We start from the raw sequence: 27,817 nt of genomic DNA, 5'->3' as shown, positions 1-27,817 counted from the left end.
GGATTTTTTGTCTGGGGAGGGCAAGTTCCGAGATAAACTCAATACCAATAATAATAATAATGCCATTATTATTATTATTAGTAGTAGTAGTAGTAGTAGTAGTAGTATCAAGGACGTTATTATCAGTGGCGTAGCGTTATAGTACGCCCGTACGCCCGGCGTTCCCAGATTTAATATTTAAAAAATGCGTAAATGCTGTAAATATAAAGTAAATCTTGACTAATTTCATATGCGTCTGACCTTCATGGCATTATAATAGCTATTTTTCGCGATCCGCTTGCAACGCTCCACTAACAACACTCGTTCTAGCATTTTTTTTAAATGCCTTTCCTGCCTGGACGCCGGGCAGGTTCGGCGTAAAGAACTCTATATTCCTTGCTGCCTTTCAGGAGGGAAAGCTTGGATCTCTAAAGCACGCGCCCAAATGCTCTCTCTTACGCCCGCGTATGGAGCAGAGGGCTACGTGATTGGTTCACGTGACCCTTCCTGCCTTCTGAAGCAGACGACAGCGGTAGAATTTCTACCCGGTTCTTCGCGCTCGTGCCACTCGTGCTATGTGTTGCTACAATACGCAATATTGACTGACGTAACTTTACCCAACCGAAATATAGCACTTCTTAATGGCCACTGCATTGTATAATTTATCGCACGAACAGCGATGTGCATTAGAAACTAAAAGATCAACACAGTTTTTGTCAAATAAGTTGCTGAAGTCCTCGTGGTAGAAGTTCAGCCTGTGGCTGCTCTACCACTTAATAATAATAAAAAAATAATAGTTTTGCGGGTTATTATTTTTTAGTTATTATGTAACTGCTTAATATTGCGTCAATGGAAATGTTTAGCATTCATTTGAAAACTCTTAACATCGAATGGTCTCTGGACAAAATTATTTTAAAATGTTTATCAACATTCTCAAGACGTAATAAATACTGGTCTCAATTACTAAGCGGCACTGTTATGTTAGTAGAGTGTACGATAGTTGGATCATCCGCCCACCTCCGTGTCAGAGTGTTTTGCACAGCGCGCCAAGACGACAGAGGCCCGTGATTCGAATCCCGGGGTGAGCACGGGTGTTCTTTGTGAGTGTCCCTTCATCAATATCATCATCACTCATATTCATATTCGCGATTAACCAAAAGTGGTAGAAAAGCGAAGTAAAATAAACCAAATCAATCATTAGTTGCATCATTCACAACAATGACGTCTACTGTTGTCCAGAGGCTTGTGATTCAGGTAGGTTTTATAATGATTTGTGTCATGCCGAAAGGTATAAAACACCAGAGTTCAAAATATTTGTTGCATAGTGAGGCATTTAATTTTCTAGCTAAAAACTGCATGGATGATGATGCTTTATTGCAAACCCAGCTGACTTCAGGCAAATAAACAACACCTGTGGCGACTAATTCCATAAGTAAATTATTAACCAAAAAAGGGCCGACCTTTCCTTCGGACTTGGCGTTCCCACCCGAAATGCCCATGCTACGCCACTGGTTATTATTCTCGTAAATTACGCAAAAATGGTGTAGAAGTCGGTGTTAAAGCATTTGTGTTGGCACAAACTATTTTAAATATTTTTTTCAAAACGTTCAATTTCACATTAACTAATAATGGAAAATAAGCACGCAAGCTGTGTTTTTGAAAGGCAGAAAATGCATGATACATGAATTCCAAATATAATTATGACATGCATAACTTTCATGTGCGACTTTGAAGCTAAATTTTTGTTTGGAACTATGATCGAGTTACCAAAACTTGCTCTTGAAGCCGATTAAATAGCTCCACTATGTTACACATATGCAACGTGGAGCGACGTAAAATGAGAAAATACATATGCAGCATATTAACAATAAATTGTGTGCATCAATTCATACACCAACGAACAGCAAATCAATTAGGAGAAATCTAACTTTTTTCTCTCTCTCTCTCTCTCTCTCTCTCTCTCTCTCTCTCTCTCTCTCTCTCTCTCTCTCTCTCTCTCTCTCTCTCTCTCTCTCTCCTCTGGTAATTTGAATGCATTACAGGAAAAAATCATATTGCAAGCGAAGCGACCAAGAAAATTTTTAGATCCAATTTTTTGCAAACTTATATCTGTATTAATTTAATGCAGCTCAAATAATTTCACGGGGCACCATGGCATTCTCTCCCTTTTACAACTTTTATCATCTTTTGGCGCCCAGGGGAAACTCCCGCCATCCCTATAGCCACGGCTCTGAACGTGATGATGAGACTAAGAAAAGCAAGTATTGCGAGAGAAGCGAACAAGAAAATTTTACGAAATGTATTTTCATTTGCATGAAATTTGAAATCAAGGCGACCAATTGCCGCTCTGTGTTCCCTTACAGATGCCCTTGGCTGTCGATGTGTGTCAATTTCTCTAATTTCCTCCGTTTGCTGCGGTTACAAATGACTCATTCTCGTTTGAAATTAGTCATGAAGGTCCCACATGTAGAACTACCCATGATTTAAGTATCCAGCGTAGCCACCGAAGTGATACTAGTGGTCTATTTATTTTTAATCATGTGTAATGGCACAAGGGATTTACTTACATTTGTCACTAATTGAAGGGGTAGGGGAAAAACGATGAATATTAATTCGAGACGATTTGCCAGGAAATGAAAAACAAGTATTATGCCAAAATAATTATTTTTAAGTATCTTTTTACTCCCACAGATGTACAAGGGTTGGATAAAAAGTAATGGCAACACTGGTATAATTGGTACTTGACTGTATTGGCAGAGGAGCACGTGTTACATTCCTTCAAAGTAATCGCCCCTCATCAATACGACCTTCTGTCACACGTATGGAAGGCGTCGTACACCGTCAGCGCGTCCCTCTCTGTTGATGTCCCGCAGTGACCGCCCTATAGCACGTATGATGGCATCGCGCGTGTCGTAGTGCTTCCGCCCAGTGGTTCCTTCATTTTGACAAAACGGCCGTAATCACACGGTCTCATACCGGTGAATACGGCGGATGTTCCAGTACCTCCCACTACCAGTTATGCAGGAGCGCCGTCACATTGTTCGCAGTGTGACACCTTGCATTGTCAAGCAGGATGATGGGACACCGTGCCGTCGCTTCCTTCTTAATGCGAGACGAAGGTGGTGTTGCAAGAAGGTGCAGAAGTAGGCTGCGTGGACCGTCTGCTTGAGAGACGTTGTTCTTCTTGCCTAAACATAATGGGCGCCTCCAGGATCGCTCAACATGGTAGCAAATGTTGACCTGCTACGTCACACAGTTTTATGGCCTGTCCTGAATGCAAAGTTGAGAAGTAGCGACGTTCCAGCCGAAAACAATTGAAAATCGCATTGCGTTGCCTTGTGGCGTCTGCAGCGAAAATGGCAGGGCGTGTTGGGCTGTTGAATACGGTGTCACTATTAATGGATTATGAATCGATGTGATGACATATATATGGATGCTATTTCAAATTAAAGTATGTGGTTAATCTCGAAGTAAAACATGAGTAGATCTAGATCTGTGTCTACTGTCTATAGAGATACAATTGGGGGGAAATGTTATATTCCTAATTTGAGAGCTTTGGTTACAACAATTCTCTATGGTTACAATTTTATTTCTCCAAAATAATACGTAATAACCATGGAGGAGTGACATTGAGTGTAGAAAGGTTGTGGCCAGTTTTATTTAAGGATATATGTGTTTAAATTAAAGATTATTTTCGTATAGGAGTGCAAGTTTGACACAACGCTCTACTTCTTGTGTGTTTGATTGTTTGGTGATTTAAGTTAACTTTATGCACAGTAGGCTAATTTGGACTGGGCCTACAGTTTAAAGTGGAATCCGAACCACCATGTGCCTACACCGGGTATTTTACCCGAAACGCTTTTTGTGTGTGTGTGACCTTATTGGTTGTAAACCTTTGTTAAAACACTTATAACATACGCATACGCTACACTATAAGTGAAAGGAAGATTAGTTTCGAGAATGTGCTTTGAAATGTGATCATTATTCCTCAATAGTTTCATGCCATTGTTAATAGGTCGGCACCCGTGGTGGTGTGGTTCCCGGCCTGGGAATGAATGATTGTGAGTGTCCTTTCATCAATTTCATCATATCATCATTCATTCCCATTTTCGCAAATTTGTCAAAAGTGGCACGAAAATGAAGTAAAATAAAACAAATCAATAAATCAACCATTGTTAATAGGACAATAATAAATACGATTTAAGAACAATAGTTTCATTTGAATTTTGTTTTTTATCGTCGCTTTTCTGCTACTTTTGGCTAATCGTGAAGATGAGGATGATTGATTATATGATGAAATTGATGAAAGGACACTCACAAAGAACACCCAGGCTGGGATTTCAAACCCGTGACCCTGGCGTTGTAGCCGCGGATGTTGGCTTACGAACAGAAATGTTGAAGAGTGAGAATAAGTTGCAAAATGTGTGCAAGATTGTATAACGGTGTTCTCACGTTGTTTTCACGCAATAATGTTTGATATAGTTTAAATTATCAATTGCTGATTGTGCTTTCGTAGCTGCGAAAAGAATGTGAATTAAAGCAATATAAATAAAAACGTACGAATTGACGTTTATACATTAATATGCCACATTTTTTAGTTGTCTTTATGATTAACTCTGCATGATCATCGTTTAAGTTATTGTAATACCATCCTCCTTCCAATGGATTTTCAAATATCACACGGTGCATTTCTTGATATCACGCTCCCTTGAAAAGTATGTATTTCACCCAGGAAATGGCCTCGATACTTGATGTCAATTTTTCTTGCAAAAGAAGGGACATGAAGAAGGGACATTCACAAATAATATCCCGGAGTGGTTAAACATCGCGATACGACCATAGAATAGTTAACTATTCTATGATACGACGCCGGGTCCCGGGTTCGAATCCCGGCCTGGGCATGCTGTTCGTTGTGACTGTTCCTTCACCATATCATCACTCATCCTCATCTTCGCGATTAGCCAAAAGTGGCAAAAATGCACAGTAAAATAAATCAAATCAATCAAATAACATCCATGCCTATACCGATTTTTCAGAGTCATTGATGCCAGCTTGAACCACAGCTTTTTGCGACTTGTACGTACGAGTCACTTCCTCTGTTGAGATGTGAACGTGACGTCAATGCGAACAGATTATGAAAAACTAAATATGCTGACCAAGGCAGTAATTTATTTTATTAAAAACATAAACTAAACGTAACGTTTCAACCTTCTAGCAAGGTCTTCTTCAGACTCTGTATCAAGTACAAAAGTAACAGGATACAAAAAAAAAAAAAAGGTAAAGGTAAAGTGCTCCCCTGTGCATAGCACCACGCCATGAAGGCGTATAGGGGGTGTGGGGGTAACGCCCCACACTTTCTTGATCCGGTCGTGAGTGGGGGTGATGTGATCAGCATCACGCCCCTGACCGCCTTTACCCCCCAGGGTTTCCCCCAGGTACCCATGTTATTCGACGCTGGTTGGGCGCCGGGGCCGCTTCCACCGTTAGAAAAGTTCCCGGATTTGAACCGGCCGGGGATCGAACCCGGGACCTTGAGCATGGTAGTCAGACGCGTTACCGACTGAGCCACCGACTGAGTTACAGGATACAAAAACAGGGCATTATATATACACAAACATTACTCCCTCCAGACTATTTAGAAAGTTGTTTGGAACTTTCTAGCAGGTGACTTTCACTTGCCAACTTTACTTTCACCTAAAAGGCTAAACACAATTACAATTACTTCCATATAGAATGTGGTTGGACTTTTAATCTCACGCTCTTTTCCCTTCATTTTTCTTCCTTCTCCTCTCCTCTTTCTCTCTTGTCCTTTCCACTCTTTCTAACATCTTCTTCCATTCTTTGTTTAACTTCAGTCCCCCATTCCAGTTCATTGTGTCTTCTTCACCTTTCTTCTCTATTTCCTTGGCTTCCTTCCATTTTCTCACTAGCATTCTCTTCTCCCTTCCTATCTGCTTAGCCTCATCCCACTCTATGTCATGTCCTGTTTCTCTCGTGTGTTTAAATATTGCATTTCTCTCTCTCGTAAGTCGTACATTATCCCTATGTTGTTTCAACCTGTCTTTCAGCCTTTTTTTAAAAGTCCAACCACATTCTATATGGAAGTAATTGTGTTTAGCCTTTTAGGTGAAAGTAAAGTTGGCAAGTGAAAGTCACCTGCTAGAAAGTTCCAAACAACTTTCTAAATAGTCTGGAGGGAGTAATGTTTGTGTATATATAATGCCCTGTTTTTGTATCCTGTTACTTTTGTACTTGATACAGAGTCTGAAGAAGACCTTGCTAGAAGGTTGAAACGTTACGTGTAGTTTATGTTTTTAATAAAATAAATTACTGCCTTGGTCAGCATATTTAGTTTTTCATAATCATGGAAACAAGGCTTAATGATGTTATAATTGAACAGATTATGACGTATTTCTAAACATATATACAAGTTCCAACCACAACTGTACCAATATAATTAAAGTTGTCTGTGACATCTTGCACATAATTTGAAATAACAAACATTTAAAAATCTTAATATCTCAACAAATATTAAGCAAACATTCATGTTCGTCACAAATAGTACACAATAGAACTGATCACAACACTGCAAGATTCAACACACGCACAACGAACGACTGGAATAACCTTCCCGTAGCGCTAACCCGTTTCAGTGAGGGACACATTATTAACAGAAAACACTCATCGTTCTTCCCCCGACGCTCGGACTTTCATCGTTTTTCCCCCTTGCCCCGTATGTTTGAATGCATTTTTCAGGAACTTCTCACCGTTTTCCCAACCACATTCTTATAGTACAACTTCTGAGCTATCAGATGGCGCTGCGATCTCAAAATGGGCGAAAAATCGATATTCATAGTTTTTTCCCTCTGGGCCTTCAATTGTCATTGATGTTTTACGCTTCAAGAGGTGTGAAAATTGCCATGATAGGTGTCATATTGATGTTGTTGTTAGCACTGTATAAATGGTGTTACACTTCAAGGCATAACTGGTTATACTCCTAACAATTAATTTAACACCCCGTTCTGAACACCTCACACCCTCTCAAATTAAAAAAAAATATACAGGGTGGGTAAGAAGTAACTAGGAATTGAAAATTTGCTGTAGTTTCTGTAATATTTAATCAATGTCAATGAAACTTTCTGTGCATATACATTATGGAATATAGGATTACACATGTGCCAGCTCAGAATTCAATGTAGGCACAGGCGGCATCCACCAGCATCCTCAAACAAACGGGGATGGAACCCACGGTCTTCTGTAGGAATTCCTTCGGTACTTCTGTGATAACATCCCGAATCCGTGCCTCCAATTGTTCCACAGTGCCGGGTTTTGTCTTGTACACTTCCTCCTTTGCCCAGCCCCACAGGAAAAAAGTCACAGGGCGTGAGGTCCGGACTTCTGGCAGGCCATTTGTGAGGTTCTCGTCGTCCCAGCCAACGTCCCGGAAAACTGTGGCCCAACCAGGCCCATACGGTAAGTGCAAAGTGTGGCGGCGCACCGTCTTGCATGAAAACAAGCTCACCAGAAAGATTCGATGGGCCAAATGTATCTTTGCAACATTGTCACAGGTATCGTTCGTCATTCAGGGTGTCATGCAGAATATTTGGACCAACGACCCTATCGGCTATCATATTGTGAAACGTACGCGCATATGTAATTCTATTCCGTAATGTATATGTACAGAAAGTTTCATTGAGATGGCTTAAATATTACAAAAACTACAGCAAATTTTCAATGCCTAGTTACTTCTTACCCACCCTGTAGATAAAATGGCAGATGCGCATAGCGCATGTACAGTCACGTGCATCACTATGTAAGGACTCAAAAGTGTTCGTGACTGTATGAATGGCTAAGAGTGTGCTATATTCGAGTGTCGACGGTGAAACCCATTATTTGAGTTCCATCCCGGACTCTCGTCATCTTTTGATGCTAATGGAAACAATAGCCAGTCTCCGTGGACCCCTACCCCCCTGGCAATTGACATTGTCCGAGTTTAAAAACAAGCCACTTGTTATTTTTATTGTTAATCACATAAAAAAGTTCATTTGGTTAGTATTAGAGCAAAACAACCAAAGTTGATTGATTGATTGATTGATTGATTTAGTTTATTTTACTTCGCCTTTTGTGCCTCTTGGCTAATTTGCGAAGATGGGGATGAATGATGAAATGATGAAAGTGATGAATGGACATTCACAAACAACCAAGCCCGAGCGGGATTCGAACGCGGAACCCTTGGCGTCGCAACGCCATGTGCCAACCACTCGGCCACAGGGTCCGGCAAAACAACCAAAGTAAAAACTGCATTAGATCAATAAAATTTAGTGTAAAATAGAGGAACCAGGCTATATTTTCATATCCTATCATTTAATGGAAGCGGTGGTCTAGTCTAGTTGTCGACCTCCGTGGCGTCCCTGGTTCGAATCCCGGTTCAGGGATGGATGTTTGTGGTCGTCTGTCCTGAATGAAAAATAGAATTGATACGAGTTTGTGATGGTGATGTGTGGGGGTGGGGTGCCGCTTAGGGCTCTTCTTTAAGAGCAAAATAGGAAGGACTTAAAAACAATCGTAGAGGTGCTAAGCTCAGTAGCGCCACCTTAATACGTCACTGCTTTAAATTTGACACTTACTTGATTTTATTTTTCATTACAGATTCCGAGCTTTCCAATTGGTCACATCTAGGTAAGTACACTTAAGGTTCACTAAGTTAAGTATTTTTTTGCTAATACAGTAAAACCTCGTTAATTCGGACCCCGAAATGTCGGACTTCGCTTAATCCGGACAGTCGAAAGGCCAAAAAAATTAAAGAGCAGAATGCAAGGTTTTAAATGTGGCTAGAAGTCAACAAGAGAACTTCCCAAAGATTTGATTGATTGATTTGTTGTTTTAAGTCCATTTTATGCACAGTAAAGCTCATCGAAACTGGACCTACAGTTTAAAGTGGGATCCGAACCGCCATGTGCCTCCACCGGGAATCGAACCCGGGACCCCTTCATTACAAGGTGACGACGCTACCACTGCGCATCGGGGAGGCCACCAACTTCCCAAAGAAAAGGCAGTCAGCCACTGATGAAATTCTGTTTCCCGCATACTTTGTACTGTACTGTATAGTGTATTTAGGCCTATGCCCTTTAAATACACCATAATAAACGTGTTTTATTGCTATAAACTGAGTTTTAATGCACTTGCTACTGTTTTTTTTAGGGTATTTAAGTTAATCCGGACTTTCGTTAAACCTGTCAACTTATCCCCCATTAGTCCGGATGAACGAGGTTTTACTGTATATATGGTGTCATCGTACTCACAGACATACTTAGACAACACGTAGAGAGCAGCAAGACTATGTTCGCTGAGTCTGAACTGTGACGCCAATTTCATCCTATATGTATGCAGCCACGTCTCACATATTCTTAGTAGCCACTGTAATTTTTTTAGTGTAGGGAAGCCCACAATTATTAGCACGTTTGGTACAAGACAAGGGACAAACTCTGGAGTGTGAAGATTCTGGACGAAACGTTTCTTTAATGAAAGAACGAAGGGTTTTGACTTATGTAACCCACTGAATTGCATAATCTGTATCCATCCTCTGATATTCTTTGAATTTTTAAATCAACTTTGATGGGCACGGGTGTCGCCATCACGTGGGAGGGTAGTATTGTCGGCTCACCCACTTTGCCATCCCAATAGTGTACCTGAGAAATTTTCTGATAAGAATCAGCAGACACAGAGAGAAAGGGGGGGATAAGGAGATGGAGACAAAAAGAAAGAGTGCACGAAATAGCCTACAATGAAAACATGCGAGAAATGGAGAGAATGAATAATGAAAATGAGAGGATGAGATAAATAGAAAAAATAGAACGAGACAGAAATATAGAGGGGGAGAGAGCTAGCGAAACAGAAGAGAGAGAAATTGAGGAGGGAAGAATTTGCTTTGATTTGTTTTTATTGTACTTCGCGATTTTTTTGTGCCACTTTTGGCTAATTTGCGAAGATGGGGATGAGTAATGACATGATGAATGGACACTCGTAAACATCCATGCCCAGGTCGGGATTCGAACCCGGGACACCTGGCGTCGTAGCGCGATGTGCTAACAACTCCGCCACGGGGAGCGGCAAGAGGAGGGAAGGAGAGAAGAGAGGAAGAAAGAAAAAGTTAAAAATTGAGGAGGGAAGAAAAAGACAGAAAGAGAAAGAAGAAGAAATCGGGGAGGAACCAAAACAGACAGACAGAGAAGCAAAAAAAGGAAATAAGGGGAAATTGGGGGAGGGGAGTAAAAGATAAAAAGTAACAGAGAAGAGAGAACAGCAGCCACATGACCACCAAAACAGATCCCAAGTGAAAACATTTCATCGAAATTATTTTATCTAATCACAAAATATAGCTTTTCGTGCAAAGTTGGTGCAAAATCAAAAAAAGCTAGTTTGAATTTTGCATGATTTACATGATAACTAGATTCCGCGAAATTGCCGGGTGGCATTTTTGCGGACCCAGAGAAAGACCAAACCAATATGCCGGAAAAGTATCTGCTGACATCGGTACATGAATTCTAACCGATATTTTCCGATACCGATGCATCGGCATCGGTATTAGCTCAGCCCTAATAATAACCTGTGGCGCATTGTTGCAGTTTTTACGTGACCGGGTTACGCTACTCATTCGTAGCTCCCCAATTTCCTCTCGATGCTGGATGGCCACCGGTCCCATACACTGGTCGAAATCTCAGGAGAAAAGTTTATACGCTTCCCCCAGGAGTCTCGAATCTGCACACTTCTCGTAGCTGGAGCCCAAAGCATGACGCCTTTAGACCGCACGACCACAGTGAAGGGACCCAGAGACTTGTTTGCTTGGGAAAATGCAGCCCAGGGTGTACTACGTGCGGTGCAACGGAGGTTGAAATTTGATATTCAAGACCATTTGTTCGTAGGAAGTTCCAATTAATACTCTGAAATTAAGGTTGAAAAACGGGATATCAACAATCGAGGCTGAAGAAAGCACCTTGTGGAGGACGCATGAGTGAATCAGAAGTAGGAAGACTGACACGAGCCAGAAAGTTCCAGCCCCCTTCCCCTCTCAAAGCATCCTCTTAACATCAACATTGAACTTGGCGTCTTACTATAATTAGTCTCGCTTCGCTTCTCGGGTTATGCAACCTGATTCCATAATTGGTTTCTGAGAAAACTCGGAGTGAGTCAGATTTTTGCCGCTCAATTTTGTGGTCAAATCCTAATTTTGAGGACTGGTCTGGAATCCATGCAGCTTAGAATTCTGTTTTGGATTGGCTTCGGTGGTCAGCGTGGTCGAGTATCCGAAGGTTCCGGGTTCGATCCCCCAGCCTGACGTGGGCCTTTCCTTGCTCTTCATTAATTTCAGTTATTTCAGATCTAGCCTTCTTAAACCCGAAGGTTTATGGCTGCAGCAACACAAGCCTTCGATCTGTCTCTGTCCTGGGCAAGATCAATCCAATCTTCTCCTTCCCTACCAATTTCCTTTACGTCCATCTCAACGTTATGCCTCCATCTTCGTCTTGGCCTTCCTACAGGTCTCTTACCTTCAGGTTTACCAACAAGAATCCTGTAAACTCTTCTTTCCTCTCCCATTCGTGCCACATGGCCTGCTCGGCTAAGTCTTCTTGATTTAATTATTCTAATAATATCTGGACATGAATACAAATTGTGCAGTTATATATTATGTAACCTTCTCCACTCACCTGTCCCATCATCCCTTTTAGGTCCAAATATTTTCCTAAGGATTTTATATTCAAATACTTTTAATTTATGTCCCTCTTTTAAAGTAAGGGACCATTCACCAAAAGTGTCAGGAAAGCGACGTAAAATTAGAAAAGCAAATTTTGTTTGAGTTAATTTACAACGCTCTTCCACCCCTCTACACTTCATTTTTTTTTTGTAACTTCACGGTGATTACACCGTAAAATTTACCGATGGTTCTTCGTAAGTTCATTCTACAGTGTCTAAGAGCCAATTAAGTAAATTTCCATTTTCTTGTAGTGTGATCCACCTGTCGCTCCGTTGCTAAACTCGATCAAGCATCGTTCACAACTCATCCTCTGCAATGAAATTATTCAAACAGAAACCGGAAACGGAAGCAGGAATGCACGGATCTCTAAAATATCTGCTATACGGAAGTTTGTGGAGTTTTCCTATCCAAGGTTATGCTTCGTCACCGCATGAGGATCTTGCACGTCATGGTGGTAGACATCACGGCGTTTCTTTTGATTTCGTCTTGCATGAAACCTCAATAGAAAGGGTTTGGGCGTAAGTAAGTGGATTTAAAGTTGGACGAATGGGGATTAGAATTCCGATCGATATCTTTCTGTGGTTGAACTTGAAAGTTGTTGTTCATTGGTATGTCTGAATTTTTGAGTTTTTAAGTTCATTTTATGCACGGATAGGCTAATCAGAACTGGATGTACAGTTTAAAGTGGGATCCGAACCACCACATGCCTCAATCGGGTATCGAACCCAGGACACTTTGATTACAGGGTCACTACGTCATCGGGGGGCCTCCAGTGGCATGTCTGAGCGTAAATTCCTTCTTTAGACAACATTCTTGTCCAAGGTCTAGTTCGACCGACATTGTTAGATTGTTTTTAAGTATAAATTTCTATTACTTCGTGCAATTAGTCCTAGCTACAGTAAGTGGTTAAATAACTCTTATGATACATAAGCAATTATAATAGTATATAGCGAGAAGTTAACCGCACATTTAGAAGTAAGAAAATATATTACTTGACAAGCAAAATTAACGAAAATGAAACAAACAGCAAAAATAAAAATATCAGAGATTGATATAAAGGCGTAAATGAATTTCGAAAGGCAACCTAAAGTAAACTTGATAAAAGATAAAGACTGTGAATTTTTGGCTGATCCAAGCGATATTTTAAATAGATGGAAGTGTACTTTAATGACCTTTTAAATGTTCATCTAGGAGATAAATCAGAAGTAAATGAAGTACACACGGCAGAACCTTTAGTTCCAGAACCTAACTTGACTTTAATTAAAGATGCTATTAAAAGGCTAAAGAATAACAAAGCACGTAATAAGTAATCGTTTAGCGCTACAGCCCAATATTGGGCCCTGGCTTACCTACCGACTGCTGGCCTCCCTCCCACGCGGGCCACCAAGGGGGCGTGGAGATCTGCAGCCAGACTAGGGGGACGGGTGGTCGGCCCGACCAACCCACAGCCGTTGTAGGACTTCGCGACCGGATTACGCTCACTCAATCGGAGCTCCCCTATACACAGGCCGAAAATTCCCGGAGACTGAACCCGGGATCGAACCATTGCCGTCCCGCAGCCGCCGTCCAGAACAAGGTGCCTTGGACTGCACGGCCACGGAGGGGGACAACAAAGCACCTGGCATTGATTTAATACCAGGCGAGTTAATTAAATATGGTGGCAATTCGTTAATATGTCAAATTCATATATTAATTTGTTTAATAAGGAATAAAGAAGAAATCCCTCAACAGTGGAAAGAATCAATCATGGTTCCTGTGTTAATAAAAAGGTGATAAAATGAACTGCAATAATTACCATGGAATTTCTCTACTCTCCACATCATATAAAATATTATCTAACATTCTTTTAACAAGATTAACCCCATATGCTAATGAAATTATAGGTGATTATCAATATTATTTAATAGTAACAGATAACTATGGATCAGACAGACACTTGAGAAAAAGTGGAAATATAACCAAAATGTTCATTAGGTGTTCATTGATTTTAAAAAAGCATATGATTCGGTTAAAAGAGAGATATTATATAATATATTAGTAGAGTTTGGAATACCTAAGAAGATTGTTAATATGATAAAAGTATGCACCAGTGAAACAGAAAGTAAAATTCGTGTGGGTATTAATGTGTTTGACAAATTTACAATGCATGATGGGTTAAAATAAGGAGATGCATTATCTCCATTGCTCTTTAATTTTGCCTTAGAATATGCTGTTAGGAAGGTAAAAGAAACTAATGAAGGACTAAAATTAAATGATCTAACTCGGCTGTTAGCATATGCAGATGATGTAGACTTGTTAGGGAATGATGTAAATACAATTAAGAATAATGCTAAAATATTTTTAGCAGCAGCTAAAGAGAGAGGATTGGAGGAAGGAGAAAACTAAATATATGCTTACAGGCCGAATCCAGGTGTTAGGTGATAAAATACGTTTGAATTAGTTTCCAAATTCAAATCCTTGTCACGTTCTTTAGTCAAAAGAACATGATTTAATTAACGGAGCAAATAATAAGTTCCCATGAAAGACTCGAAAGCATTCGCGTGATGCCTCTCAGGGTATGGGGTAATATGTCTCTGCTAGTTCGCCAAATAAAAATCAAAGTTAAGTTTGCACTAAGAAAAAGGAAGTCTATTTTACTTCTTTGCAAACTAAATACTTATATGCCTAACATATAATCCATTTCACTCAAAGAAATTAAACTTCTTATAATTCAACTTGATCACTCTATTCAAAAACTGAGCCAGAACTTCCAAGTCAAGACAAAACACACTCGTAATTGCCATGGCAACAGCTCTTAACAAGATAAGTATATACAGGTTAGTCACTATCCTGACATTATCAGTGATAGGTAAATTACAGAAATTAGGATTTAAGAACAATAAACACTTGTACAAGAGAAAAAGTTATTAATAACAATAAATATTAGTGCAATGGGAAAGGACGTGTCATCCTTAGGAATAGCAGTAACAAATGAAAATGATATTGAAGAGGAACTAAAAATCAGACTTAATCCAGGAAATGCGTGTTACCTTTCTATTCATAAACTGTTATCTTCTCGTTTAATATCTAAGAAACTAAAAGTTAAAATATATAACAGTAATTTTCCCTGTAGTATTATACATATGAGTGTGAAACGTGGTCCCTTACATTAAAATAGGAACATAAATTAAGAGTATTTGAAAATACAATCCTTAGGAAAATATTTGGACCTAAAAGCTATGAGGAGACAGGTGAGAACTACATAATTTGTATTCATGTCCAGATATTATCATAATAATTAAATCAAGAAGACTTAGGTGGGCAGGCCATGTGGCACGAATAGGAGAGGAAAGAAGAATTTACATGATTCTTGTTGCGAAACCTGATGGTAAGAGACCTGTAGGAAGGCCAAGACCATTGAACTATATATAACATGGAAGGACTGCTTTACGGGCAAAAGTGAAGCCATTCTCTCGCTTAGTTACGCCAGGGAACAGAGGAAGAAAAGCTCAAGCAGACGAATTTTTCTGTGGCGGCAAATGGATTTTTACGGCAGATTATTTCCGAAATAAAAGCCATAATTTATGAGAAAGCATTGCATTGAGTACATTACCTGCATTCAGACACTACTTTCTATGCATATTCTTGTTACTTGTGAATAATACCTTTTAAAGGATATAAAACACTTAACATGTAAAAGTGATAACAAGAAGGGAAGTCGAATATAAACCAACTGTTGAAAGGGTTATCAGGGGTGAGCTTTTACGTAATACTTGACATGTATTTACTTATGATTAACGCAGTAGTTTTTTATATAAATTATCAGAATTAAAGCATAAATAATGCATAATTACAGTAAAATTGAGTAAAAGTATCTGAATTATTTATTCCGCATATCAACCAAACACAACCTAAAAAATTGCAAAAGAAAGTGGGAAATTTCGAAACGTAACCTTTTCCTAAAGTATTTAATATACAATTTCTACTGTATAATTACCAGTTATACTCAGTATGTCAGATTGAATTAGAGTTTTCCCGCAACAAATTTTAAATGTATTGCTTGTCCTTTTCCTTTTTTAAAAACCTACTCTTGGTGTATTACTACGAAAACGTTGATTTTTCCACAAATACAGCAAATTTCCCTGATTTTTCTAGGATTTCCAGGCTGGTAGACACCCTGATGACATGCTTTTGGGCACACAATTAATGCACAATTAACACTTTCAGTACAAAAAAAAATGAATCACGGTCAAAAAATCTCAAACAATATTTAACACTCATTTCGAAGATTCCACACATTTTTTTCTTGCGAAAAACATACTTTGTGTGGAAGTTGGGCCATAATGTCGAGACACTTTTTTGGGTGCACAATTAAAATTTAGTAACTTCTGCTTGACATGCCAACAATATACACAAATTGCTCATAAGCATGGCATGTAGATAAAACTAATATTTTACAACAAAAAATCTATCCGGAGATTAGTTATTTTAATTCATTTTGTTACTTCTGATTAGCTTCTCTCCATGACTCAATTAATTTCATGTATTTTTAAATTATGAAAAATTCCAATTGGTTATTACAAAATTTAATCACTTGTTGCGACAGTCGACAGTTTATGAAACACATGGGTGTAAACTCATTCGAAAGCTTTCGCTAGAACATCTAATTACCGTCATCAACTTTTAACAAGTACATTTATTCGTAATATTCACATATTTTAAGAATGATACCGATAAAAGTTGACACCCGGGCAATTGTCTAAACAATTTGTACATCCAAACGCCGAACACGACCGTACCATATGTTCAACCCACTTAAGACTGGATAAATTGTTCGAAGAAAACACATGTCAACTATTAATGTAGCGATGAAACACTTAATAAGACATTCATTTATAGCACTGAATGCACAAATATGGTTAAATGATGTTTCTTTTGGTGCTATACGAAAGTAAAGAGGCGAGTAAATACATGTTAGCTTATGGGATTACCACGTTTATACTTCCCATATTCCCTGGAGAAACTAATCGCAAAAGTGGCTTCAGTTTTCGTAGCCGATCAGATTTGCAGCGAGCGTTCCAGTTATATATAGTTCAATGGCCAAGACAGAGATGGCGTTGAGAGGGACCTAAAGGAAATCTGTAAGGATGGAAAAGATTGGATTGATCTTGTCCAGGATAGGGACAGATGGAAGGCTTGTGTTGCTGCAGCCATAAACCTTCGGGTTTAAGAAGGCTAGGGAATTAGTTAGTTTAATTAGTCCTTAATTCTTCATAGAAAAATGAAAACTTTTCTAATTAATTTTACAAGACATTTGAAAGACATTCAAATAAGTACATAAAAATTGTGCTGTATAAATTACACAGTATTACCAAATTTGTTGACTGTACATTTTCTAAAATAGCTTGATGACCACTTCTCTTGCAGGTGACGCTTGTGAATAACACACGAAGGAATGGTGCGTGAAAGACTTTGGTGCTGGTGCTGATCGATTAGACCCGCCTGCTTAAACACACTGACTCTCCTATGTTAATTGAAAGCAATTACGTAACTTGGTCGTAGCCATTAGTGACTGTCATTACAAACGCTTGCTGGCACTTGGACATCGTTCCAATGTAATGCTGGCGCTTACGCTCAGTTCAGAAAAGCGTGAAAATAATGCTGTCGCTTGTATTTCTTCGCGCCGTTTGTCACTTGTTCATAAACGCGACGAAGCAATGACAGGTAATTACCAAGCGGAAATAAATAGTGCCAGCGCTGAAACGGTTTTTTATGTGGACCAATAATGCTCTGCAGTTACTCATAGCCAGGCCTCTGGTTATTATATAGGCCTAATTGCACTTTGTGTGCGTAGCCAAGCAAAAATAACAAATATCAGTGAATATGAATGTTAGGAGTGATATACGTGAATTTCATGTTGTATGTTCACATACTTTTAGGTATTATTACACATTTTCCGTGTAGAATACATAACTATATATTACATAAAATCCAGTATGCGCCCGCCATTCCTCTAGTTTCCATTGAGTAATACTGTTCCTCACTGCTGCCTTATTTCTTAAATAACCCCTGCTGATTCTATGAATAGTGGTTGCAGATTGGCAGTTCAGATATACCCTCTCCCAGGAATCTGTTGAGCAAGCAAACAAGAATAAGTACTCTTCGCAAGTAGCGACTCGAGAGGGCTCGACCAATGAACGCGTAAGAGGGAGTGGGCAGCGTGCCAGCGCCCATTGTAGGATATTTACTTTCAATGTCGTCAACTATTCCCGCCATCATTGCTATTTACTATCTATTTTCTGTCGGTGATACCAGGTGGCAGTAGCTTAGCGATTTCTCAGCATACGAAATGTACAAAATCATGCGGGGAAAAAATTAAATGCTGAAACATTCGCTATCACGCATTAAAATAATAATAAAAATGATGTACATGATCATGTACAATGGGTCTGAAGGGGTTAGGGAGCTTTTAGATCGAGGAGACATGGGGGTTTGATACCGAAATGACAAGCATACGGGCGCAAAAAGAGAAAGAAAAACTGCGCATGCTCAGTTTTTCATGTCTACAGGCGACAGGGCGTTGATATTGAAAAATTAAAATGTCCAGTGAGAGTGATACGCAAGCACTAGGATGTCTCACTTCAGTACGAAAGGCTGCATTTATTTCCGCAGGCTCGTTTCCAAGCGACAAGTACCGGTAGTTGGGTGTCGCCTGTCCCTTACACCGATATTTCTCCAGTCAACTTCTTCCAGTGTACCAGTAAGCTTAAAGAAATCATTGCTGTTAATTCACACAACGTTGGAGACTAGTAGAACTGCAAAGATGAAACATAGTGCATTGATTCCACCAATAGCGTGGAAAATGCGGTGCCATAATGATAGAGAGCATGTGTTGTTGCATTTGGCAATAGCAAGCAATAGCCTCGGAAGTCGAGCACGCTGAGTGATAGGCTAAACGCCACTGGTGGTCCCGGGTTAGAGTCCTGGAAATAGAATCATGTCATCATTTTCATCTAATCACTATTCATCCTCACCGTCGCGATTAGCCCGTAAAAAGGCGACACTAAAAATGAAAAATACAAGGGTTGGATAAAAAGTAATGGCAACACTGGTATAATTGGTACTTGACTGTATTGGCAGAGGAGCACGTGTTACATTCCTTCAAAGTAATCGCCCCTCATCTCTACGACCTTCTGTCACACGTATGGAAGGCGTCGTACACGGTCAGCGCGTCCATCTCTGTCGATGTCCCGCAGTGACCGCCCTATAGCACGTATGATGGCTTCGCGCGTGTCGTAGTGCTTCCCGCCCAGTGGTTCCTTCATTTTGGCAAAAAGGTCGTAATCACACGGTCTCATACCGGTGAATACGGCGGATGTTCCAGTACCTCCCACTAACAGATATGCAGGAGCGCCGTCACATTGTTCGCAGTGTGACACCTTGCATTGTCAAGCAGGATGATGGGACACCGTGCCGTCGCTTCCTTCTTAATGCGAGACGAAGGTGGTGTTGCAAGAAGATGCAGAAGTAGGCTGCGTGGACCGTCTGCCTGAGAGACGTTGTTCTTCTTGCCTAAACATATTGTTAGGGCGCTTGCACTCTCGTCCTCTGCTTCAGAGCACTGCTGTTTTTGACTGAATAACATACAATCGCTCCCACTCACTGTACTTCCTCGTCTGACATTCCTTTATCAGCCACGAAACGCTTGTGGCGCTGTGACTCACCCCTTTCACGGGACAGCAGTGTTGCCATTACTTTTTATCCAACCCTTGTACAATAACAAGCCGAGATTGTTACTGGATTCTAGGTTGACCTGAAAATATCGCAAGGACATTCTGCACACAACCTTGTGGGCTTCGTGTTTACCTTTCGGCCAAGATTTTTTTCACATTGAAATTCTTCCAGCAAACTAAACAGACCGAAGCAAGCATCTTCTGGTGTGTTGAAGCAATTAGATTGTTGACTCGATAGGATCAGCCTTGAGACGAGCGGGTTTTAGATGTTTCATGCGAATTTTCATGTTTGCGATTCCTTCTTATTTCTCGAGTTCTGCATGAGCAAGTTCATTCAATGCATACTCACACTGGTAGAAGATACCGTAATGTTTACAATAATTGACCGTTAAAATTTAACAGTTTGCCTGTGAATTTACAAAAAACTAGACGCAGCCGTTTTTGATTTAAATTTGAATGTTTTATCACACATAAAAACAGCTGAATGATTATAAATAGCAGTTGAGTGGAACATACATATATCTTTAAAAACTGAATCATTGAAACTATAGCCGGACCCTGTGGCTAAGTGGTTAGCACATGGCGCTGCGACGCCTGGGGTCCCAGGTTCGAATCCCGCTCGGGCATGGTTGTTTGTCAATGTCCATTCATCAATTTCATCATTTCATCACTCATCCCCATCTTCGCAAATTAGCCAAGAGGCACAAAGCGCGAAGTAAAATAAAAAATAAATGAATCAATCAATGAAACTACATTAATTAAAGTAACTATGTAATAGCCAGGGCTGTAATCGACTCGAGGTGTATGCGCCATATACCCTAGTAAACATTTGTGCAAAGAAAATTTATTGTAGCAAGTAGAATATTTTCTTGAGCAATTAGTTTAACAAGAAAACTTTTTGTTGGGCTACAAAGGATAGTCTTGAGTAGGTGGAAGGGGCGACTCTGGGCCCATCCTTTGACCTACTTTCTCACCTTAATGGATTTCTCGCGTAAGGCACGAGCAGTGTTGCCAACTCCTCACTCGAAAAATCACCAAGGTTTTTGTTTTACGCACTAAACTAACCTACAATGAGAGAAAAAATGGCCAGAAAAAAGCTCTGGCATCACTTTTTAAGCTATTTTTTATGCTAACTCGTTTTTTGACCCACATTTGAAATGACTTACGATATTTTCCTATAAGGCTGCCTCCCCCCTCCCCCCTTTCCCCCAGTGTAATCTACTACGACCTGCTAATAGGCTTTTGCTCTCAGCGTAATCTGTTTTACGCACTAAACTAACCTACAATGAGAGAAAATTAGACAGAAGAAGAAGAAAAGCTCTGGCATCAGTTTTTTTAAGCTATTTTTTTACCTTCTGCAAATCTTGCTCTTATGCTACCTCGCCTTTTGATCTTCATTTGAAATGACTTACCTATAAGGCTGCCTCTCTTAGTGTAAGGCCCCCCCCCTCTCTCCTCTTCCCCCCCTTTTTTAGTGTAATCTACTACGACCTGCTAATAGGCTTTTGCTCTCAGCGTAATCTGTTTTACGCACTAAACTAACCTACAATGAGAGAAAATTAGACAGAAGAAGAAGAAAAGCTCTGGCATCAGTTTTTTTTAAGCTATTTTTTTACCTTCTGCAAATCTTGCTCTTATGCTACCTCGCCTTTTGATCTTCATTTGAAATGACTTACCTATAAGGCTGCCTCTCTTAGTGTAAGGCCCCCCTCAGTGTAATCTACTACGACCTGCTAATAGGTTTTTGCTCTCAGCGTAATCCGTTTTACGGGCTAAACTAACCTACAATGAGAGAAAATTAGACAGAAGAAGAAAAGCTCTGGCATTAGTTTTTTAAGCTATCTTTTACCTTCTGCAAATTTTGCTAACATCGTTCTTTGACCTATATTTGAAATGACTTACGATATTTTCCTATAAGGCCGTCTCCTCTTACTGTAAGGTCCCTCAGTGTAATCTACCACGACCTTGCACTCTCAGCGTAATCTGCCACAATGTTTTGTTATTAAAACTCTCAGGTGTGATCTTCTACAATGTGTATGTGTGATAATCAAAATTTTTATTTTTTGTTAAGGAAATCCCTGGCCCCCAAAAAAAAGAAAATATCCCGCCAGGGGTGCGTGGTGCCCAACACAGTTCTAATGGCCACGGCTAACAAAGCCATGCCTTTGTAGAGTTTCATGGGTTCTTTTTTTTAAACCCCCCCATGACTCCCTACAGAGGACCTCCGTGTGTAATGTGTGTGTTTTATGATTGAAGAGAAGAAAAAATTTTTGGTTAAGAATAGAATGTGTAAGAACTAAAAAAGTTTCCGTAGGGGGTGCAGCATCTGAAAGAAATAAAAATATATCCTCAAAATAGTGTACATAATATGATAGAAAAATATAAAAAAAAGTGTGAATGCAAAAATTAGTGTGAATGATTGTTTTTTTTAAAAAAATAATAGAAAAATATAAAAAATGCGAATGCAAAAATAAGTGTGAATAATTGGGTTTTTTTTAAAAAAAAAGTGGTGCAAGAAATAATACGTACTTTTTTGATGCAGAAGTCTAATGGTGCGAGCAGGTTTCTTCCTCGTCATGGCATCCCCATTCTCGGGTGTGGATGTTGCAGTCCAGCAACCTCAATTTGGTGTCGTCGGGATCAAGCGCCACTTTGTTGATTGCGGATGTATGCAACTGGTCGATGGTACTCGTGATCCGATGTTCGGTCATGCGTTTGATTTTTTTGTCGAACAAGCACGACTTGTAATCTTCTACGGTCAGTTTGTTTGTGCTCGAACGCCCCACCCCCTTTGCCTTTTTTATTTCGGTCTCATCCTGAATTTTGATGGCGTACATTTTCGCTCGAAGACCAGCAAACTCTGCGATGATGCGGCCGTTGACTTCATCCTTCATCTTCCCGATCGTCATTTTCTGGCTGTCGTCGAAGAGAGCGTGATCTTTGGGATAGTTTGAGAAGTCGAAATGCTGGCTCATGCTTTTCAGATCTTCGTATAGATCGTCGGTGTGGATGTTGTACACGAAGCTGTCCGTGTCGGTGTACGCCACCTCGATCGCCTCTCCATAGCGTGGTTTCATGATGTCGTAGTGAAACTTGTACATGGCCAGCTTCGACAACTCGAGGATCGCGACTCCCACGGCGATTGGTTTGTCGAATGTTATGTGGCGGAGAGCACGTTCGATCAATACCAACGTGTCGCTCAGTATCGTGAAGTTCTTGTACGTGGGCTGAGCGACGCGCTTGTTTATTTTCTTCGGGTCGGAGACCAAGTTGATATTTCTTCTTTTCCTCGCATCTTCCATGCTCTTGCCGTAGATGCTGTTGTTCATTAATTTGTATAGGTCTTTGTCTGCGGAAGAAGAAGCTGATGCTCGACGTTGAGTGTTGCCGTCGATATAGGGCGCTAGCCACCTGGTCTGTCTAAACTTCAATCCTGAGTGCACGCGCTTCAAAACCAATCCATGCTGGAGGTAGAATTGTAGGAGACGATAATGCACCACGTAATTCTCTTTGCTCTTGAAGGTGAGCATTAGCTTCTTCTCCGGAGTCGATTCCATCACAGGTGCCATCGCAAATCCATGGTGTTCTCGATGAAGCGATGCAGGATATTCCAAATCTACTTTCAGGAAACATCCATTTTCATGATCTTCGCCCCATTCCAAACAATCTTGAAGTTCCTGCTCGCTCATCCATTCGTATTCTCCGATGGGCAGAGTCTCGGACATGGCATAACCATACAGGTTGTTCATGTCCCAGTATGCCAAGAAGTTTGTCGGTTTCTCTGCATCGAAATCGGCAACATATGAATTGTTGGCTTTGACGTATCGAAGGGGGCACTGGACGATTCCACCGCGTTTTGCCTCTTCGACAAACAAAAGTTGATTGACGTCCTTGATGAGTTCTATCTTCACCTTCGTGGATTTTAACATTGCCTGCCAAGAATAACCCGGTGTGGTGTAACTGAAAGCGGGGTCCAAACCATATGCTGCCATTCCTCTCGAGCGATGGAGATGAAAACGGTCGCTCAATAGCGTAACATCCAGTTTTAGATACACATCGTGATAGTCGGCCATGGTTTGACAAGAGAATGTAGACCACACGAGCTGAGCATGATGGTAGTCCTCTTCGCTGCAACGGGTGTCGCTAAGACGACTGTAGAATGCTTCTCTCGGTGGTAACGACGTTTCTGAGAATTTGGAAGCATCCGTCATGTATTCGTACGGGTAAACACCCTTGCGTCTCAACAGTGCTAAATGTTGGTCGCCGAAACATTTCCTGGTGGCGATCAAATCATCGTCGGTGAGTTGAGACGCGAGTGTCGCCAAACTCGAAGACAGAAAGTTGTAGGAGTCCAAGAAGCGAATTTCTACGTGATTGCCATTTCCAACGTCCACCTTCTTGCTGAATGAAATGAATTTCTCATTGGTGCGAGCTATGACGCTAATGGGTTGAGCGTCGCATCCCATCTCCTTTATGAAGATTTTGGCGTCGTAGCCCTCCAAATTGTGAATGAATACTGGAATAAAATTTGGTTTCTTGATTTGTAGATTACAGTTGTTACACAGGGGGGCCACATATTTTCCCGTGTGATGGTTATGGTGGCGAACTTTGACATTTTCGAGGGTGAAGTTACTTTCGCACACACCACACTGAGAGGCAAGGTCGTATGCTTCCTTCTCTTCCTGGGTAAGAGGCTCCATTGCTTTGTCTTCTCTTAGTAGAGGAGCGAATTGTATGGCCATCCGTTTCAAGGTTTGAACGAATATTTGTGGAGCATCATTGCCACGATGTAAAATAAGATTGTCTGTGTTGTTGACCATCAATCCAAAAGCGCAGGCTTCGTGATGTAGAATTTCGGTGGTGCTCGATGTGCTGGGATTCGGTTCGCATGTGGCGAGTGGAAGTTGGAAACTTTCAAAGTCGGCGCATATCACCACGGGATGCCAGAGTAACGCCTTGTAGTTGGAAAATGTCATGTCATGAGAAGGCATTTTGATAGCCGTAGCCGGATGTTTACTGCACATTTCATGATGATCTCGGAGTTCTTCATCACCATTTTTTTTCCCTCGACCGTAGAATATACTCAGGCATCTGTCGCATACTTCAATTTTATGTTGATGTGTGGTAATTTGACTTCTTGTTAATTTTGGAAGATTCTGAATTAGACAGAAATGATAATTATCATCATCTTCGATCAGGAGTAATCTGATGACGCGATTACTTTTAATGTTGCTGTGTCTGAGAACGTAGATGGTGTTGTTTTTGTCTAATCCGAAGATGTGTACTGCTATACTTTCGTTTTTATCTGTCTTGTACTGTGCTTCAAATTTACTAATGTCTCGTAGATTTACGGGGTAATTAATGCCAGCCATAGGTTTTTCAAATTCTGAGAGATATTCTGGCTTGTTGTAGTGGTATAAACGATGTTTGTGATCATTGGCTGGGTGATGATCGGCAATGATGCACCACAAAAAGCATCTGTTATCTTCATTTTGAATGTTGATGATGGCTTTCTTAGCGGCTATTTCCCGAGGCAAATCGATGTAGCTGGATGCCCCCATCGGGTTGTATCGTGCCACCTTCAAAGTTAAAGTGTGAGGCGAACCGCAAAGTGTCCAACCCGATCCACGTTGTTCGAAAGTCTCGTGCTTGTTCAACAAAGCGTCAATCATCTGGTTGCAAATGGCATCCACCTCATCGACGTTGGCGGCGTGGAGGCTCTTTACACCAGTGTAATGATGGAAAGTTTCTCGCTCTTTTTTTACGTTTTCGTAAATGACGGAAACGATGAGGTGGATTTTCAACGAGCATTGCAACAAAGCTTCGGTGATAGACGAAATTAACTTGCTTTTGACCGAGCGAAAAAAGTTGTTTAGATCAGTTGTTTCTTCAGATCGGAAAGTCTCCTCGGTTAAAATATTTCGAATACTTTCGCCGGCACTCTTCTGCTTCTTTCGTGGCGCTTGATCGTCAACATCGAGCTCTCTCTTACTTGATCCTTCGCCATGCACATCCTTCCGATGTCTACCCAAGTTAGAAATAGATATATATTTCCCACATTGGTCGCATGCACGTTTCGCTTGCTTCTCCATTTTTTGCTAAGAAAAAAAATGAAGTTACTAAATTGCACACATTTTTTTGTGGTGTTATTTATATTAGACCCCGAAACCCATAAATGATCTACCATAGATGAAGTTACTATTTGTAGTAATTATTTATATTAGACCCCCAAGCATAAATAATCTACCATGGATGAAGTTACTATTTGTGGTGTTATTTATATTAGACCCCAAAACCATAAATAATCTACCATAGATGAAGTTACTATTTGTGGTGCTGTTTATATTAGATATGTTCTCAATTTTTTTCTTAAATAACCGGCATGAATCTCTTTGGTTTTCGAAAACAAACCAACATGGAGGCTGTACACCGCACGACGACAGATCTACCTTCCATGTTAACTAAACTCAATGGTCTACTGATTGTTCACCTCAACAGCATTTGGACGAAATTGGATGATGATGTGGGCAAGATGTTTTATGTTTTTAATAACAATTTACATTTTTACGAAATTCCGATCGACGGGAAACTTCAAATCACCGTGAATCCGGAAAACGCAGGCGAAATCAAAATATCTACCGGCAAGAACATTTTTCGAATCAAGCACGACAAGATGCTTTCTAACATTACGTACGATGTGTCTGCAGGAGATTATCTTTACGTTCAACTCCTAGGAGATTACGATAAACTTATTCCTCTCTTCGTAGAATTACGAATCGTCTATCCTATTATAAATAACCGTTAACCAAAAATGCCTAACGACATTTTCGGCAACACCAAGCGTGTAGACCATGCAGAAGAGATTCTCATGTTGGACATTCGAGTTAAGAAGTTGAGGACCGATTTGATCGCTTTGCAGGAAACCTTAAACAAAAGTTTAGAGTCGGAAATCGCTACGCTCCAAACGCAATGTCTCGATCCCATTCTGAAAATCGATTCCGAACTGAAGACGCTGATAAAAAATTATGTCGACGTACCTTCTTACGACAACGTTCAAAATATACAGTTGAGCGTGGATTCGCTTCAAAATGATTTGGCCAAATTACAGCAATTTCAAGCGAAAAATGAAGATTTGGAAAAATTGAAACTCGAAATCGAAGAACGAACTTCCGCAATAGAAAAGAATTTCTCTGAACTTCAAACCGTCGTGAACGATATAGACGCAGAACGCTTGCATGTCGTCGTTTCCAAATTACAAGAAGAATTCACCAGCACGTTGGAAGAAATTAAATCCAAGTTGCAGACTTTGGAAGATACCATGACGAACCTACCATCGTCGGACGAACTGCAGGTCATCGGTAAAAGCGTCGCGAACATAAAAATTCAATTGGAGGCCTATCAAGATTTCGAACACATTCAAACCACCATCGCTACGCTTCAGGCGTCCTTGGAATTGATCAACGAAGAAATTAAAAATATTCACGCTGAAGCAAGAGCGTTGACGAGCATTCAAGACACGTTAAGCACGGTTCAGCAGAAGATCGAATATTTAGAAAATTTGAACGTCGAAACGAATCTCGCTCATTTTCATCACGTACTGGACAACATACAGGGTGACTTGGAATCGTTACGGACGAGCGTACCTTCGAGCGAAGATTTGGAAAAATTGAAAACGGCGGTGACGGCACTATCCGAATCGAGCGACATCAAAAATTCATTGAGCGATCTCGAGAGTAGGGTGGCCAATCTCCCCACCTCCAAAGAATTGCACGCTTTGAAAAGAAACATATCACGTATGCTGAAACGACTAGAAACGGAAACGGCGAACGTGGAACAGATTCGAGACGAAATTAGTTCGCTGGTGTCGACGCTGCCCACTTCGCAGAGCGTCGCCGATCTTCACACGCAGTTTACAGAGATGCGAAGCATCGTGAACGATCTTACCGAGAAGAGCTCGAAATTGAATCAAGTCGAGAACCTTCAGAACATCGTCGTCAACATCAGAGATCAAGTTGGAGTGCTGGAATCCACGCAGGAATCGACGCTGGCCTCTTTCGGTGCCAAGTTGCAAGAACTCAACGAAAACTACAAGCAGTTGAACGTGGAAGTGAAAATCAAACCGTCGTTTTCTGCCGTAACGGATACCATAGTCGAGCATTTGCTGCCCATCGAAAATAAACTCGGACAAGTTCACAGTAATCTGCTCGGCGTCGACACTAAATTCGCTAAACTGCATTCTCTGCAAGCCATCGAAATCAACAGCATTCCCAATCAACAGAGAATCTCCACGTTCGTCGAAGGTAACAAACTGTACATGTTGCATCCTTATCATCCGTACTACAAGTTTCTCCTCGATGGCACGATTCAGATAAAC

At 40.6% G+C, this 27,817-nt stretch overlaps 1 protein-coding gene across 7 annotated transcripts in view; it reads left to right on the top strand.

Moving 5' to 3' along the window:
- The window catches only part of LOC145994893 (uncharacterized), a 364,443-nt gene that overhangs the window by 291,029 nt on the left and 45,597 nt on the right, over positions 1–27,817 (top strand). For all 7 annotated transcript variants that reach the window (XM_083131352.1, XM_083131353.1, XM_083131354.1 and 4 more), the window contains one exon: positions 8,629–8,658. In XM_083131352.1, the coding sequence (XP_082987478.1) occupies positions 8,629–8,658 (30 nt within the window). The remainder of the gene's footprint in view (positions 1–8,628; positions 8,659–27,817) is intronic.

This window comes from Lepisma saccharinum, chromosome 11 (genome assembly GCF_977018435.1).
Source record: "Lepisma saccharinum chromosome 11, izLepSacc3.1, whole genome shotgun sequence".
NCBI lineage: Eukaryota > Metazoa > Arthropoda > Insecta > Zygentoma > Lepismatidae > Lepisma > Lepisma saccharinum.
This window is presented reverse-complemented; position numbering and strand designations above follow the sequence as displayed.